The sequence below is a fragment of the Engraulis encrasicolus genome, chromosome 22 (genome assembly GCF_034702125.1).
Source record: "Engraulis encrasicolus isolate BLACKSEA-1 chromosome 22, IST_EnEncr_1.0, whole genome shotgun sequence".
Classification (NCBI taxonomy): domain Eukaryota; kingdom Metazoa; phylum Chordata; class Actinopteri; order Clupeiformes; family Engraulidae; genus Engraulis; species Engraulis encrasicolus.
In genome coordinates this window covers 44,297,488-44,310,843 of record NC_085878.1, presented here as the reverse complement: position 1 = coordinate 44,310,843, position 13,356 = coordinate 44,297,488, and the positions used below count along the sequence as shown (strand labels likewise).

The 13,356-nt window shown below is 44.7% G+C and overlaps 1 protein-coding gene across 4 annotated transcripts in view; it reads right to left on the bottom strand.

Annotated features, from left to right (window-relative positions):
- Window positions 1-4,245: 4,245 nt before the first annotated feature.
- crtc3 (CREB regulated transcription coactivator 3) overlaps window positions 4,246-13,356 on the bottom strand; it is a 73,438-nt gene continuing 64,327 nt past the window's right edge. Inside the window, exons 8-16 of one of the 4 annotated variants that reach the window (XM_063187826.1) lie at window positions 12,306-12,382; window positions 11,363-11,412; window positions 10,785-11,020; window positions 9,324-9,589; window positions 8,708-8,929; window positions 7,693-7,773; window positions 6,163-6,219; window positions 5,771-5,975; window positions 4,246-5,431 (exon numbers count right to left, since the gene is read on the bottom strand). In XM_063187826.1, coding sequence (XP_063043896.1) covers window positions 5,229-5,431; window positions 5,771-5,975; window positions 6,163-6,219; window positions 7,693-7,773; window positions 8,708-8,929; window positions 9,324-9,589; window positions 10,785-11,020; window positions 11,363-11,412; window positions 12,306-12,382 — 1,397 coding nt within the window. In that variant the 3' untranslated portion in view covers window positions 4,246-5,228. Of the gene's footprint in view, window positions 5,432-5,770; window positions 5,976-6,162; window positions 6,223-7,692; window positions 7,774-8,707; window positions 8,930-9,323; window positions 9,590-10,784; window positions 11,021-11,362; window positions 11,413-12,305; window positions 12,383-13,356 lie in introns of all 4 variants that reach the window. The other 3 variants (XM_063187825.1, XM_063187828.1, XM_063187827.1) reach the window with 3 other exon arrangements.

Genomic DNA, 13,356 nt, shown 5'->3' with positions numbered 1-13,356 from the left:
ATGTCTCATGTAGGCTAAACATAGCAAATTATCCATTATGAGCAGATTAGATGTCAGGACCAGACGTTAGTAATTGGTTAAACTCAAACGCCCATTGAAAACTCCAGTAGAGTTCCCCCTCGTTTCTGAATTCCAGACCATCTGAAAAAAAGAAATTAGTATGGCAAGACCAATACTACCATACTCCATTCTGCCCTACTTAGCCTGAAAGCGGCAATAACCTACTGATTATCCATTGCAACTATAGCCTATTGATATTGGTGGCACCTTGGCCTGATGTCACTATGGCCTTTCATGACATGCTTGAAACATCAAGGGACTAGTTCAATTCGGTAAGTATCATCACATGGGTATGACATGGTATCAAGTTTTATTGTTTATATTAAATCAAAAAATGTAAGCACTATAACATACATCACAAACCAAAAAAAGCTGTTACTGAAAAAGACAATGATTTTTAAAATGGCATATTAAAAAAAATAAAACAAAAAAACAATAAGAGTAGTTACACTAGTGGACAAGAAACCTTTTTTAAATAACAGAACTGTACATTTTAAAAGGGGACTAAAAAAAGTAAGACACCAAACAAGAAAAAAGCAGGACCAAAGGAAATTTATAAAGAAAAAAATCCTTCTACAAAGACATTTGTTACCAACATCTCTGATAAGGACCCTCTTAGCAAACAAACAGAACAGAACAAACAGACTCACAGTCAAACCCAAAACTGCACATGAGGGAGAAAAGGAGAGCTCATGGACACCAAACTAATGTGAAAACATAATGGTACTGTAGTAGTGGGGAATAAGGCATCACAGGGAGAGAGGCTGAAACGGAACTCAACATATGCAAGCAGACGCATGGAGAGAGTTGAAGCCTGTGCGGGAAGTAAAGGAAGGGAAGGGATGTTTGGGGAGGGGGCCAGTGGTTTAACCCTGACTCATGGACACGTATGACGGAGAGAGACCACTTTAAAGATCTCTGTGCACTTTAAGACTACAAAAAATGAACAAGGACAGGGATCAGGCCATCACACACTCAACTGACAAGAGCGGGTTAGCCCTGTCTAACCACAACTAGTCAATCAATCTCATTGTCCATTTTCACTTCCACCTATTGAGAGCTTAGATGCATATGAATCCACCGCTAACTTTCTTTCAATTGGTGATTATATTTATATAGTCTAACTAGACTTTTATAACAGTTGTACTGGCTGTCAAATATGACCCTTGTTGTGCATGATGATTTTTTTGGCTTTGCTTTAGCTTTAATTTGTTCATTATTAATTAGGTGCATAGCTGTTTTTTCCCCATGAAGGGGTCAATCTCATCAAGTTTAAGAAGAAACCAGGAGGAACGGACGGGGTAGTATTACAACATGTAGTCATACAAGGACACAAACATATGATCCCTACTCACTCATTCACTTGCTCTCTCCCTCAAACACAAATTCCAAACAGCTCATACTCACACCTTGCTCTCGCCTCGGTCTCACACAAACACAAAATGGAAAGCATGAACTACGTCACACAAAGGACACAGCCTGCACCACAATTATTGATGCCACCAGAAATACAAAGACACAAAAAAACAAACAAAAAATAAATCCCCCCCAAAAAGATAAAAAGTCTGCAAAGACATGGAAACTTGACATGGAACAAGCTGCATTAACAACTCAGTACACAATGAAAAAAAGTGACTACATTTATATTATATTATATATATAATTACATTACAATGAGACAGAGAGATAATAATTGCAGAAAGGTAAAATAGTTCCTTTTATTCTGTGTGTGAAGCAGGCACTGGGGAGGGACAGTGCACTGCATTAGTTGCCACGGACGATGCCTCAGCCAATTAAGAGGCTGTTCGCCTCAGCGCACCTCTCCCAGTCTCCGCTGAAGAGTAAAAAAATACACCTAAGAGGATACAAAGCTTTTCTATTTTTTTTGCATTACAACAGACTTTGTACCAAAAACCTTCGATGTGTTTTTCATCCGATTAGATTCTTTAAAATTGTTCAAAATATGTTTTTCTTTTTACAATCTACACATTTCTTTTTTATGTATTGTTCCGCACTGTAAACAGTTTGCCCTTTTTATGAAGTGTACATTTGTCTAAAAAAAAGAAATACATTCTTGTCCGACGGTGATGGTGAGGCATATGTCAAGTGGCAAACTTTTCATTAAATCTCTCATAATTTCTACAATATATTTTACAATATATATATCATTTTTTTGCAAAGACAAACAAAATAATGCTCCGCACACCTTGAGGAGCATGTGATTGTGCCTCAACAGACTTGATTGATTAGCGAAGTAGAGATCTCTAGCGATCTCTCTGCATGATTGCTGCTCACCATCTTACTAAACTGCACTGTGCTGGACCCAGCACAAGGGGCAACAGATGCTGAGCATTGGACCTGCGCTCTGCTTGGGCCCCACATGCCACATGGGAACAGGGGAACAGGGGCCAGGTGGCACTGACCTCGCCAGGAGAGGGTTTGGGATGAGAGCCTTGCAAACAGGTGTTATGTCCACTTGTCTCTTTTCAACTCATCTTCACTGTGCTTGTTGGGGTAGTGGCCTCCAATGTCATGGTGGGAAGAAGGGGGAGAGAGAGAGAGAGAGAGAGAGAGAGAGAGAGAGAGAGAGAGAGAGAGAGAGAGATAGAGATAGAGATAGAGATAGAGAGAGAGAGATAGAGAGAGAGAGAGAGAGAGAGAGAGAGAGAGAGAGAGAGAGATGTGCACGCGAGAGAGAGATATGCAGAGGCAAGAGCAAGAGGGAACCCTTCACACTGGGAGATCAGTGGATGCGGGAGACAGAGACGCCATTGCTTTGCTGTGGTGACATTTTTCAGGGAAATCGAACACCTTATACAGTGCCCTCCATAATTATTGGCACCCCTGGTTGAGATGTGTTAAAAGCCTTAAAATAAATTCAGTGTTTATTGCAGAAGAATACTGTCACACTGAAAATTGTAGGAAAATGTAGCCTTCAACTCAAATGAATTGTAAGAAAATAAAAAAATCCCTGACTAAAAAATAATTATTTTTCATTAAATCACCTGTTCCACAATTATTGGCACCCTTAACAATTCCCAGGAAATAAATATAATTGAAGCATTTATGTCATTTCTACAGTAGTTTACAAAGTTTACCAGAGTATGTAGGAACATTTAATTAGTAATTCATCACTTCCTGTTTCCCTGGGGTATAAATATGACGTGACACCGAGGCCATTTCTCTTATCCACTCTTAAACATGGGAAAGACAAAGGAACACAGCATACAAGTGAGGCAGATGTGCGTCGACCTTCACAGGTCAGGCAGAGGCTACAAGAAGATTGCCACTCAACTGCAGCTGCCCATATCCACTGTGAGAGGAATAATTAAGAAGTTCAAAACAACTGGAACAGTGGTAAACAAGCCTGGACGAGGACCCAAGTTTATTTTGCCACCACGCACAGTGAGGAGGATGGTAAGAGAAATCAAAAGATCTCCAAAGCTCACTGTTACAGAATTACACCAAATAGTAGCATCCTGGGGTCACAAAGTCTCCAAATCAACCATCAGGCGCTGTCTACACGCCAACAAGCTGTTTGGGAGGCATGCACGGAGAAAACCTTTCCTCACTCACAATCATAAACGCAAGCGTCTGGAGTTCGCCAAGCAGTATTGGGGCTTCAACTGGGACCGTGTGCTTTGGTCAGATGAGACCAAGATTGAGCTTTTTGGCAACAAACACTCTAAGTGGGTCTGGCGTACCACGAAAGATGCGCATGCTGAAAAGCACCTCATACCCACTGTGAAGTATGGGGGTGGGTCAGTGATGCTGTGGGGCTGTTTCGCTTCCAAAGGCCCTGGGAACCTTGTTAGGGTGCATGGCATCATGAATGCTTTGAAATACCAGGACATTTTAAATCAAAATCTGTTGCCCTCTGCCCGAAAGCTGAAGCTGGGTCGTCACTGGGTCTTTCAGCAAGACAATGACCCTAAACATATGACCAAATCTACACAGAAATGGTTCACCAGACACAAAATCAAGCTCCTCCCATGGGCATCTCAGTCCCCTGACCTCAACCCCATTGAGAACCTGTGGGGTGAGCTGAAGAGGAGAGTACAGAGGAGAGGACCCAGGTCTCTGGATGATTTAGAGAGATTCTGCAAAGAGGAATGGCTGAAAATCCCTCTTTCTGTCTTTTCCCATCTTGTGAAACATTATAGGAGAAGATTAGGTGCTGTTTTGTTGGCAAAAGGGGGTTGTACAAAATATTACCACCAGGGGTGCTAATAATTGTGACACACATTATTTGATGTCAAATAATTATTTCTTTATGTGGGATTTTTTCCCCACTGAATAAATGCACTTGTATTGAAGGTTGGATTTTTCTCTTTTTTCCATTAAGGTCCCATATTATTTAGAAAAAAAATAAAATAATTGGAAGCTAAAAAACACATCTCAACCAGGGGTGCCAATAATTATGGAGGGCACTGTATACGTGAGGGACAACACAAAAACAAGTATATAAACAAAACGAAACAAAAACAAAACACACATACACAAAAAAGTCCCTTATTACACCTCTTTACAAGTGTGTATGTGAGCTTCTGCCAGTGCTGTTTGTGTGTGATCATGCATGTGTGTGTGACAGAAAAACTAAACGTGTGTACACTCATACACATCAGACTAACTATAGCAGAAAAAAAGATGAAAAGATGTATAAGTGCTCCTTTGAACAAGGTCATTGACTCATGATGAAGCCCTTTTAGTAATAATGACATCCCAACTATGTACAAAAACACAAAAAAACAGGATTGTAAGCGTGTATGCTTTGTGTGGCAAAATGCGATGCAAGTCCATCAAGTCCACAAGTAGTGTGTGAAAGCGAGTAACATTTTCTTTGACTGTTGGTGAGTAAATACGTGCGAGCATGCGTCCCGTGCACGAGTGTATGAATTGTATGTAACTGTGAAGTGACCCCATTACCGATCGTCCCCCATTTTCCAAAGTCAGAGCGCTGCTCTTTCAGAGTTTGTCGCTATAGGAACCGTCAGCCACGGACTGTGCGCAAGTGTATGATTGTTAAGTGCCACGCCACCCCCCCTCCAATACCCCCCAACCCTTTAGTAGAGCGCTGTTCATTCAGAGTCTGCATGTGACTGTGACGCGAGCCCCATAAGCGATCCTCTTTCCCCTTCCCGTGGTCATCAGAGTGCTGTGTCACTCGTTCAGAGTCTGTCGCTGCGGAAGCTGTCCTCCACGGAGGGGTCGGGCAGGACCATGTCGGGGTCGCTGAGCATGCTCAGTCCGTCCAGGCTGAGGGGCTCGATGCGCAGCTCGTCCTCCAGGGGGAAGCCGTCCGAGTCAAAACACTCGGGCACCGCCGACAACGCACTGCTGATGTCCTTAGACAGGCTGGGGTTGGAGTCGTCTGACAGGGAGGGAGAGAGGGAAAGTGAATATGTTAGAAGATGGCTGAAAAAAAGCATGTCATGTTAAAGCTAATGTTATGATTCAAGTCATTATCATCAAAGAACTGTGATGCTATGTCAACAACAGAGAGACGGGTGAAGGTAGATAGAGGAGAAGAGATAAATGTCATCAAGGTACAGAGAGAGAGAGAGAGAGAGAGAGAGAGAGAGAGAGAGAGAGAGAGAGAGAGAGAGAACGAGAGAGAGAACGAGAGAGAGAACGAGAGAGAGGCGGAACACTCCAAGCAACACTACTAAACCCAAGCTGTGTGCTCAATGCATATTGCGCCTGGTAGTACCTGTGAGGATGATGTTGGGCACTCCTCCTCCACAGTTGTTGTAGAGCATGTTGGAGCGCTGCAGCTGCAGGGGGTCCTGCAGGTTGCCATGGCTCCCCGTGAGGCCCATGAGCGCCGCCTGGTTGCAGTAGAGGGAGGAGGAGGAGGGGTCGTAGCCCCCACCCATGGAGCTCATGGCGTTCTCCAGAAGACCAAACTGGTCCTGCTACAATCACAGCAGGGAGAAGAAGTTTAAGGGGACACTATGCAACAACTATGAGTCAATTTGTCACAGTAACAAGCCAACCAATGCTGAAATCACAGATTCATGGGCAAAATCTTTCATGCACTTCACCAGCAGGCCAAAGAAGTTAAAAAAGCACCAAGTAACATTTAAGCCAGCCAATGCTTACTGAGTAATTAATAGTTGAAGCCTCTCTCATGGCGATCTCCAGCAGACCAAACTGGTCCTGCTGAAATCACAGGAGGGAGAAGAATTTAAAGGAGCACTTTGCAACAACTACGAGTTAACCCATTTTAGCCTGGAGACACATTTTGAGCTTTTTATTAAACATGTGGGTATGTTAGAGTTGAATTAACACATTCAATGCTAAAAGAGGGTACTAGCTTTCAATTGCAACTCATGTCATGATTTTCTGGGCTTCAGAGATATTTAGGATTTAATAGGCAGAGGGCATCCTTTCCCAAAAGGGGCTTAGGCTAAAATGGGTTAAGTTATCATGTAACAAGCCAACCAAGAAGAGATGAGAAATGAGAGATTAACAGGCAAAGTTATTGGGCAAAATCGTGATGACGTTCTCCAGTAGACCAATCTGGTCCTGCTGAAATAACAGGGGGGAGAAGTTAGAGGAGTACCAAGTATAATTTAAACCAGCACATGCTTAAATGATTCATTAAATAGGAAAATTGAATAAGGACTATCCCTCATGGTGTTCTGCAGCAGACCAAATTGGTCCCGTGACAGAATAGGAGGGAATTTAAAAGTGCCACCGTGTTTCCCATAGACCATGTAAGCATTGCGTGGTGCGACAGGCAAAAAACGTCAGGCCAGGGCCAGTATTGTGTGTGTAAATCCACATTGACATGTACAGTATGTGTGGCTGTTGATCAATTTGTGGTCCTCAATATGCATTCTGTGGTGCTATACTATGCACTATGCAGGGGAAACACAAGGGGTCACTATGCAACGCTTTTCCAGTTCGTCAATCACCTTCACAAGCCAGCTAAATTTAAGTGTCATCAATAGGGAAATTACTCCTACCTACCGTTTTTCTCAAGCATACCAAACTGCTCATGCTAAATGGATTACAGTGTCTTGCAAGTGCCTCTCAAGTGGATGTGGGTTTTCTTGCAGAATATGTTAGGAAAGTGCTAAGCTCTCCATCTTACACCAGTTTATTATTTGTCAGAAAGTTAAAAAAAATTCTAGTGTCTACACTCCACAAGGTAATTCCTAAGGTCAAAAGAAAAGCGCAACAGAAATTGTCCCATTAAGGTCTTATTAGTATGCAACCTGCTGTAACATTCAAAGAGGCCATTTTTTCCTCCTCCTTTTGTCACAGTGTGACGTCAATGAGCCTTATGTGGTCCATCTCAATTCTCAACAGGGGATCAGTGGAGTGATTGTGGAGTAATCTATTCTGGGTCTATTCCTGCGGTCTGTACGCGATTTCTCCACTTATAGTAGTCAACATGTACATTTTGAATCTAGATTGTGAACACTACACGTCATCACTGCAACCAGTTGAATCACAAAAACAGACGCAGTGCAACTGATGAGTGATATTGATGCTGCAGCACATAGTTTCACACGATCCCGTGAGGTGCGATTGAGAAATACGCCAGGGAATACATTTTGTCAGCTGAATGCCTCCAAATATCAACAGCTTTTACCATGTCTCATCTACACCAACTCGACTTACCTGGTAGTTCATGCCTTTTGTCTGTCGTCCAGAGAACTGTGCATCCATGAAGGGGTCGCTAAAGAACGCTCCCATGTTGTTCTGTACAAGCCAAGCAATAGAGAAAGAAACAAAAAATAGTGAGAGTGCGTGTGTGTGTGCGTTAAGGAGGCAGTACCAAATCGTTTGCATGCTACGGTCCTAATATAATTTCCAAAGCCTGGCTTGAGGCCTGTGGAAAAATCATGGCTTTCCCCAGCGATCCCTCAAACTGATCACCACAAGCAATGGGCCGTATCTAACGTCAGCAGTGCGTCCTGACAACCGCTTTCCCTCTGAACTCCGGCATGATCTTTCACACACACTCCATCCTTCGTCTGCTTTGCTGGGTGGTCACTAAGAAAGCTTAGTGAGTCAGTAACAACAGTGTGGTCAGAAGATGTGTGTGCATGTCTGTGTTTCTGCATGTTTGGTTAAGAGGGTCCGTTCTCACACAGTCACAGGGGAAAAAAAAACAAGCCAGTCTTTCTGTAGAAGCCTTCTGTGGAAGTCTTTTTATGGTTATGCTTTCCGTAAAACCTCGAAGTATCAGAGGACTTTTCTATTTTCACCAAACTTTCTCGAATAGATCAGAACAAGCAGACATATTGACCATAGATAGACCTCTCTCAAGAGACTAAAGTAGGTTTGCTTTGGCGAATTCACTTGGTCATCTGATCCAAATATACTAGAAAGATAAGTTTTAATTTGTGAAATCATCCACCTTTAAGAGCATATGCAGAGGGACTTCATGGGCAGACGTTTTGCTTTTCCACTTTATTCTAGCCTGTTATATCAAAATCATTCATGGAATTTTGTTAGCCAAAGACCTCCCAAGAAACGCCAAGTATTCAGATTAGAAGATACTGCATATTATCATAATGCATACAGACTGGTGGCTGATATCTTATGAGCAGAGTTCATTTTTTCCATTGGTGCCAAATTGGGCCGACTGTAAGGTTGGCCAGGCTTGTCCACCTAAGGGCTTGCTACTCACCAGGGCCGAGGCAAAGTCGATGTTGGCCAGGTTGTGAAGCGGGGACACCGGCTGCTGCTGCTGCTGCTGCTGTTGCTGCTGCTGCTGGCCCCGCCCCTGCCCCACTGCATGCTGGGATTGCTGCTGCATGCCTTGGTGCTGCATGGACTGCTGCTGCTGCTGCTTGTAGAGGGGGTAGGGGGGAGGAGGGTCCATAGGGAGGCTGGTGTCCAGCGGGACGCCCTGAGGAAGGTGAATGGAGGAGAGAAAAGATTGGAAAAGGCATTGCATTTTTAGTCACGCGCAGTGACTCGTCAGTCCGTCCATCGGAAACCAGTTTACTTTATGTAGCACTTGTAAGCAACAAAGTTCTGTGGAAAACACGGTGTAACTAACAATAATTGGCCCACAACAACCATGGACGCCAGGAAGTACTATCGAGCTCCAAGCAGCTTTGACCAACCAGTTCATACCACAACTAGGGCGAAGGATTTTGTAGTCATGACCTTCAGAGCAATACACGCAAGAAAAGGTGTTCATATTTGTTTATATGTGAATATAGGTGTGTGTGTGTGTGTGTGTGTGTGTGTGTGTGTGTGTGTGTGTGTGTGTGTGTGTGCACAGGCTTGTGTGTTACCTGTGTGATGGGCGACAGTGAGGGCGACATGGTTGGCGATAGCTGCTTGCCCAGACTCCTCCTCTGGTCTCCTCCTGGCGAGAGCGTGAGGGGGCTGATGGGTGCGGGGCGACGGCGTGGCGAGCTGCTCATCCCCCCAGCCGGAGGACTGGACAGCGAGGAGAGGCGCAGGGACGAGTGGATGGAGGGATTGCTGAGGGACGAGTGCAGCTGCGAGTTGGCCAGCGACGCCTGGATTGAGGGGTTGCTGAGGGAGGCGGAGAGACCTGGAGGGAGGGAGAGAGAGAGAGAGCAAGAGAGGGAGAAGAATAGAAAGGGAGAGGGCCAGAGAGAATGGCAGAGAGCAAGAGAGAACGAGAGCAAAAGAGTGAAAGAGAGAACCGAGAGAAGAGAGAGAGTGATGGGAAGAAAAGGAGGAAGACAGAGATTAGAAAGAGTGAGGGGTTGTTAGGCCTGCTTAGTGGCCAGGCCAGATCCATAAACTATAAAACATGATCTGCCTGATATCCCTCTTGGGAGCCATGACGCATAGTGGAAATTATGATCAACTGCGTTCTCCACATCGTTTTTTATTACATATCCACACTCTTAATGTTGCTTGCTCTCGAGCAATTCTCTCACACACACACACACACACACACACACACACACACACACACACACACACACACACACACACACACACACACACACACACACACACACACACACACACACACACACACACACACACACACACACACACACACCACATTCAAGGGTCAGATCTGGCCTTGGATACTGGTGCACTGCCAGACAGCGAGGGAACACACACAGATACTCGAGGGCTCTCTCGTGCGCACACACGCACGCACACACCACACACACACACACACACACACACACACACACACACACACACACACTAGAAAGAGAGAGAGAAAGAGCTGATGAAATAAGGAGTAACCAATAACTTCAGACAGAGTGACGATGAACACATGAAAAGGCTAAAAGACAGAATACTGCACACAGGGTGGGGAGAGGAGAAACAGGAGAGAAGCAAAGAGGACAGAGAATCTGTCTTTCACACCGACTTCATCCAAGAAAAGCAGCTGCTCTCATTCCCACACTGACACAGCCCACAAACACGCGCACACGCATACACACACAGATTGAACTTGTACGAGAACAGCCTTTGCACAAATGCTTTATTCAGAATATACCACTTTTTTGCCTGTAGGAGCTTGTGTGCGAGTGTGCGAGTGTGTTTGTGTGTGTGTGTGTGTGTGTGTGTGTTTTGAAACTGAATATGGGCAAACATTCGCCCTATTCACACACACACACACACACACTCCACTAAGACCCTCACAGATGTCCAGGTGCATCATGGTCTTTTCAGCATTTACTTTAGGTCTGATGGAACACATACACATACGCACACACAGGCAGGAGTATATAGGTATAGGTATCTCTGGCCCTCACCCTGGGAGTTTCCGATGCCCAGGTGCATCATGGCGGCGGGCAGGTTGCCGGTGCTGCTGCCGCCGCTGAGGTTGTGGTGGTGCTGCTGCTGTGCGCTGCCGTCCTCGGGGTCCAGCGGCGTGGGCAGCGGCGACGGGAAGTGCAGGTTGCTCAGGTCTGGCAGAGAGCCGCCCGTGTTCAGGGAGCCCTGGTAGTGCGACAGGCCCATCGACGTCTGCTCCGGAGACGGGAAAATGCTGAACACACACACACACGCGCGCAAAGACACACACGCGCAAAGACACACACGCGCAAAGACACACACGCGCAAAGACACAAAGACACAAAGACACAAAGACACACACACACACACACACACACACACACACAACACACACGCGCACACACACACGTGCACACACGCACGCAAAGACACACACACACACACACACTTTACTTTATTCATCTCCATAATTTTATAATAATATAATCATATAATAAAATAATATACACAAAAAAAAACAATAAAAATGCCCATGAATGTAAGATACAGCATTGCTCAGGCATGATCCACTACTTTGGGTCTGTATGGCACTTACTTGATTCCAGGCACTTCACATGACTTAGGGCGTGAGGACATGGACTGGACCTGTGGATAGGAACACGCAGGACAGCAGTTAGCACTTAAACAGATGTCATATTTCATCTAAAAACACACCCATCCAACATCCACCTCCAGGCCACAATAATTTTCTATGCCACTGGTCTTGTAATGTATATGAAACAAACAAGCAAAACATTGTAGTAGAAATACTTAATTCTCAACGGAGAAGAATTTGCTGGTGATTCCAAAAGTCAAAACAAAGTGTGGAGAGGCAGCCTTTAGCTTATATGCTTCAAAGCTTTGGAACCAGCTTCCAGATGATATTGATAGCTTTAAATCTAGACTCAAGACAAAGCTGTTCTCAGATGCTTTCCCCGAGCTTAACTTATTATTTTTTATTTTTAGGTTTATTTTATTTTTTACCTTATGTTTTATCTTAATGTTTTAAATGTTCTTTGACTCAAATGTATTTCCTTCTTTCTTCCCTGTTTCCTTTCTTTTTGCATTTGTTAATTTTGTGAAGCACATTGAGTTGCACTTGTGTATGAAATGCGCTATACAAATAAACTTGCCTTGCCTTGCCTTAATTGATCTTTAAGTTCGAGGTGAGTAACTTGGAATCTGACATTGTGGTAAAAAGGGACATCATCCGGATGCATCTTATCCAGGCCCATAGACACAATCAATGATATCAGCATGTCACTTTTACCCAGAATGAACGTAGCGCAATGGCAACTTAGATGTGCTGCAAATTGCAGTAATTTATAAACATTTCTAATAAAACAGAAAGCAATCCTGTTTCAATGGCAGTCTTGTAAAGAGGACATGTCTTCTAGATTACTACAAAGGGATTCCTTTATGAAAAGGACTTCACGCCCATCCCGCATATTGCATGCTGGAGGCACTTTTTTGAAGAGCACCATGTGAACTGGTCTCACCTTCTTGGCCTCCCACAGCTGTTTGGGCATGGGCTTGTTGACACCCATCAGGCCCTCCTCCACTGGGAAAGAGAACACTGCAGAAGAGAAGAGGAGAGAAGAGAGGAGATGTGGAGAGGAGAGGAGAGAAGAGGAGAGGAGAGACAAGAGGAGAGGAGAGGAGACGAGTCAGCACAAAAACAACAAAGACTGTGTGCGTGTGTGTGTGTGTGTGCGTGTAACATGCAACATAACACCAATAATTGTGTGCTAATTGTGTCCCTGCCTGCTGTGTTCCCTACCGGTCAAAGCCAACAGAGTTACAGGGTGTTGTGCGTGCTATTTTCTGACCCCCAACTCAGTCCAGTCCACAGACACACAGGTGCCATTCTAATTCTTGGCCACCAGAGTGCGCTAATCCCTACCACATCACAGGAAGCCAAAACCCTTACCATCAAGCTTTTGAAACCCAGGAAATGTGTGTGAAGGGAAGACACAAATACACTAGCGTGAACACACAAACACACTCTCCAGGGTACGTGCGCAGTTTGTAAAAACCATACGACACACGCAGACGGCTTTATTTGTAAATGACATATGTACCGTCACAGGCGACCTAGGCATGCACATGTACGTACATGAAAGCTTGCATATACATGCGTGTGTGTGTGTATGTGACTGAGTGTAAACGGGTGTGTTTTTGTGTCTATGCATGGGTATGTACTGTATATGTGAGAATGTCTGTGTTAGTGTGCAATGCCAACGCATGGCAGACCTGCCCTCAGCGGTCGGCACGACCTCCCACCCCCAGCACTGGCACCTGTGCATGAGAAGGGAGGTTGGCATCCTGGCAGTGTTATAGGCCCAAACGCCACCTTAACCTGGCACAGCCCTGCGACCAGGTGGCACACAATATGGCTACCCCTCCATCCTCACTGCCACCTCCAGCCTCGCCAACTCAACACTACCCAAATGGAACACCAATCATCCATTCATGCACCTCCTGACCTACTCAGACATCTCTCTTCCCCAGACTTTTTAATGTTTTTTTTTTTTTTTCCAACCTCGATTT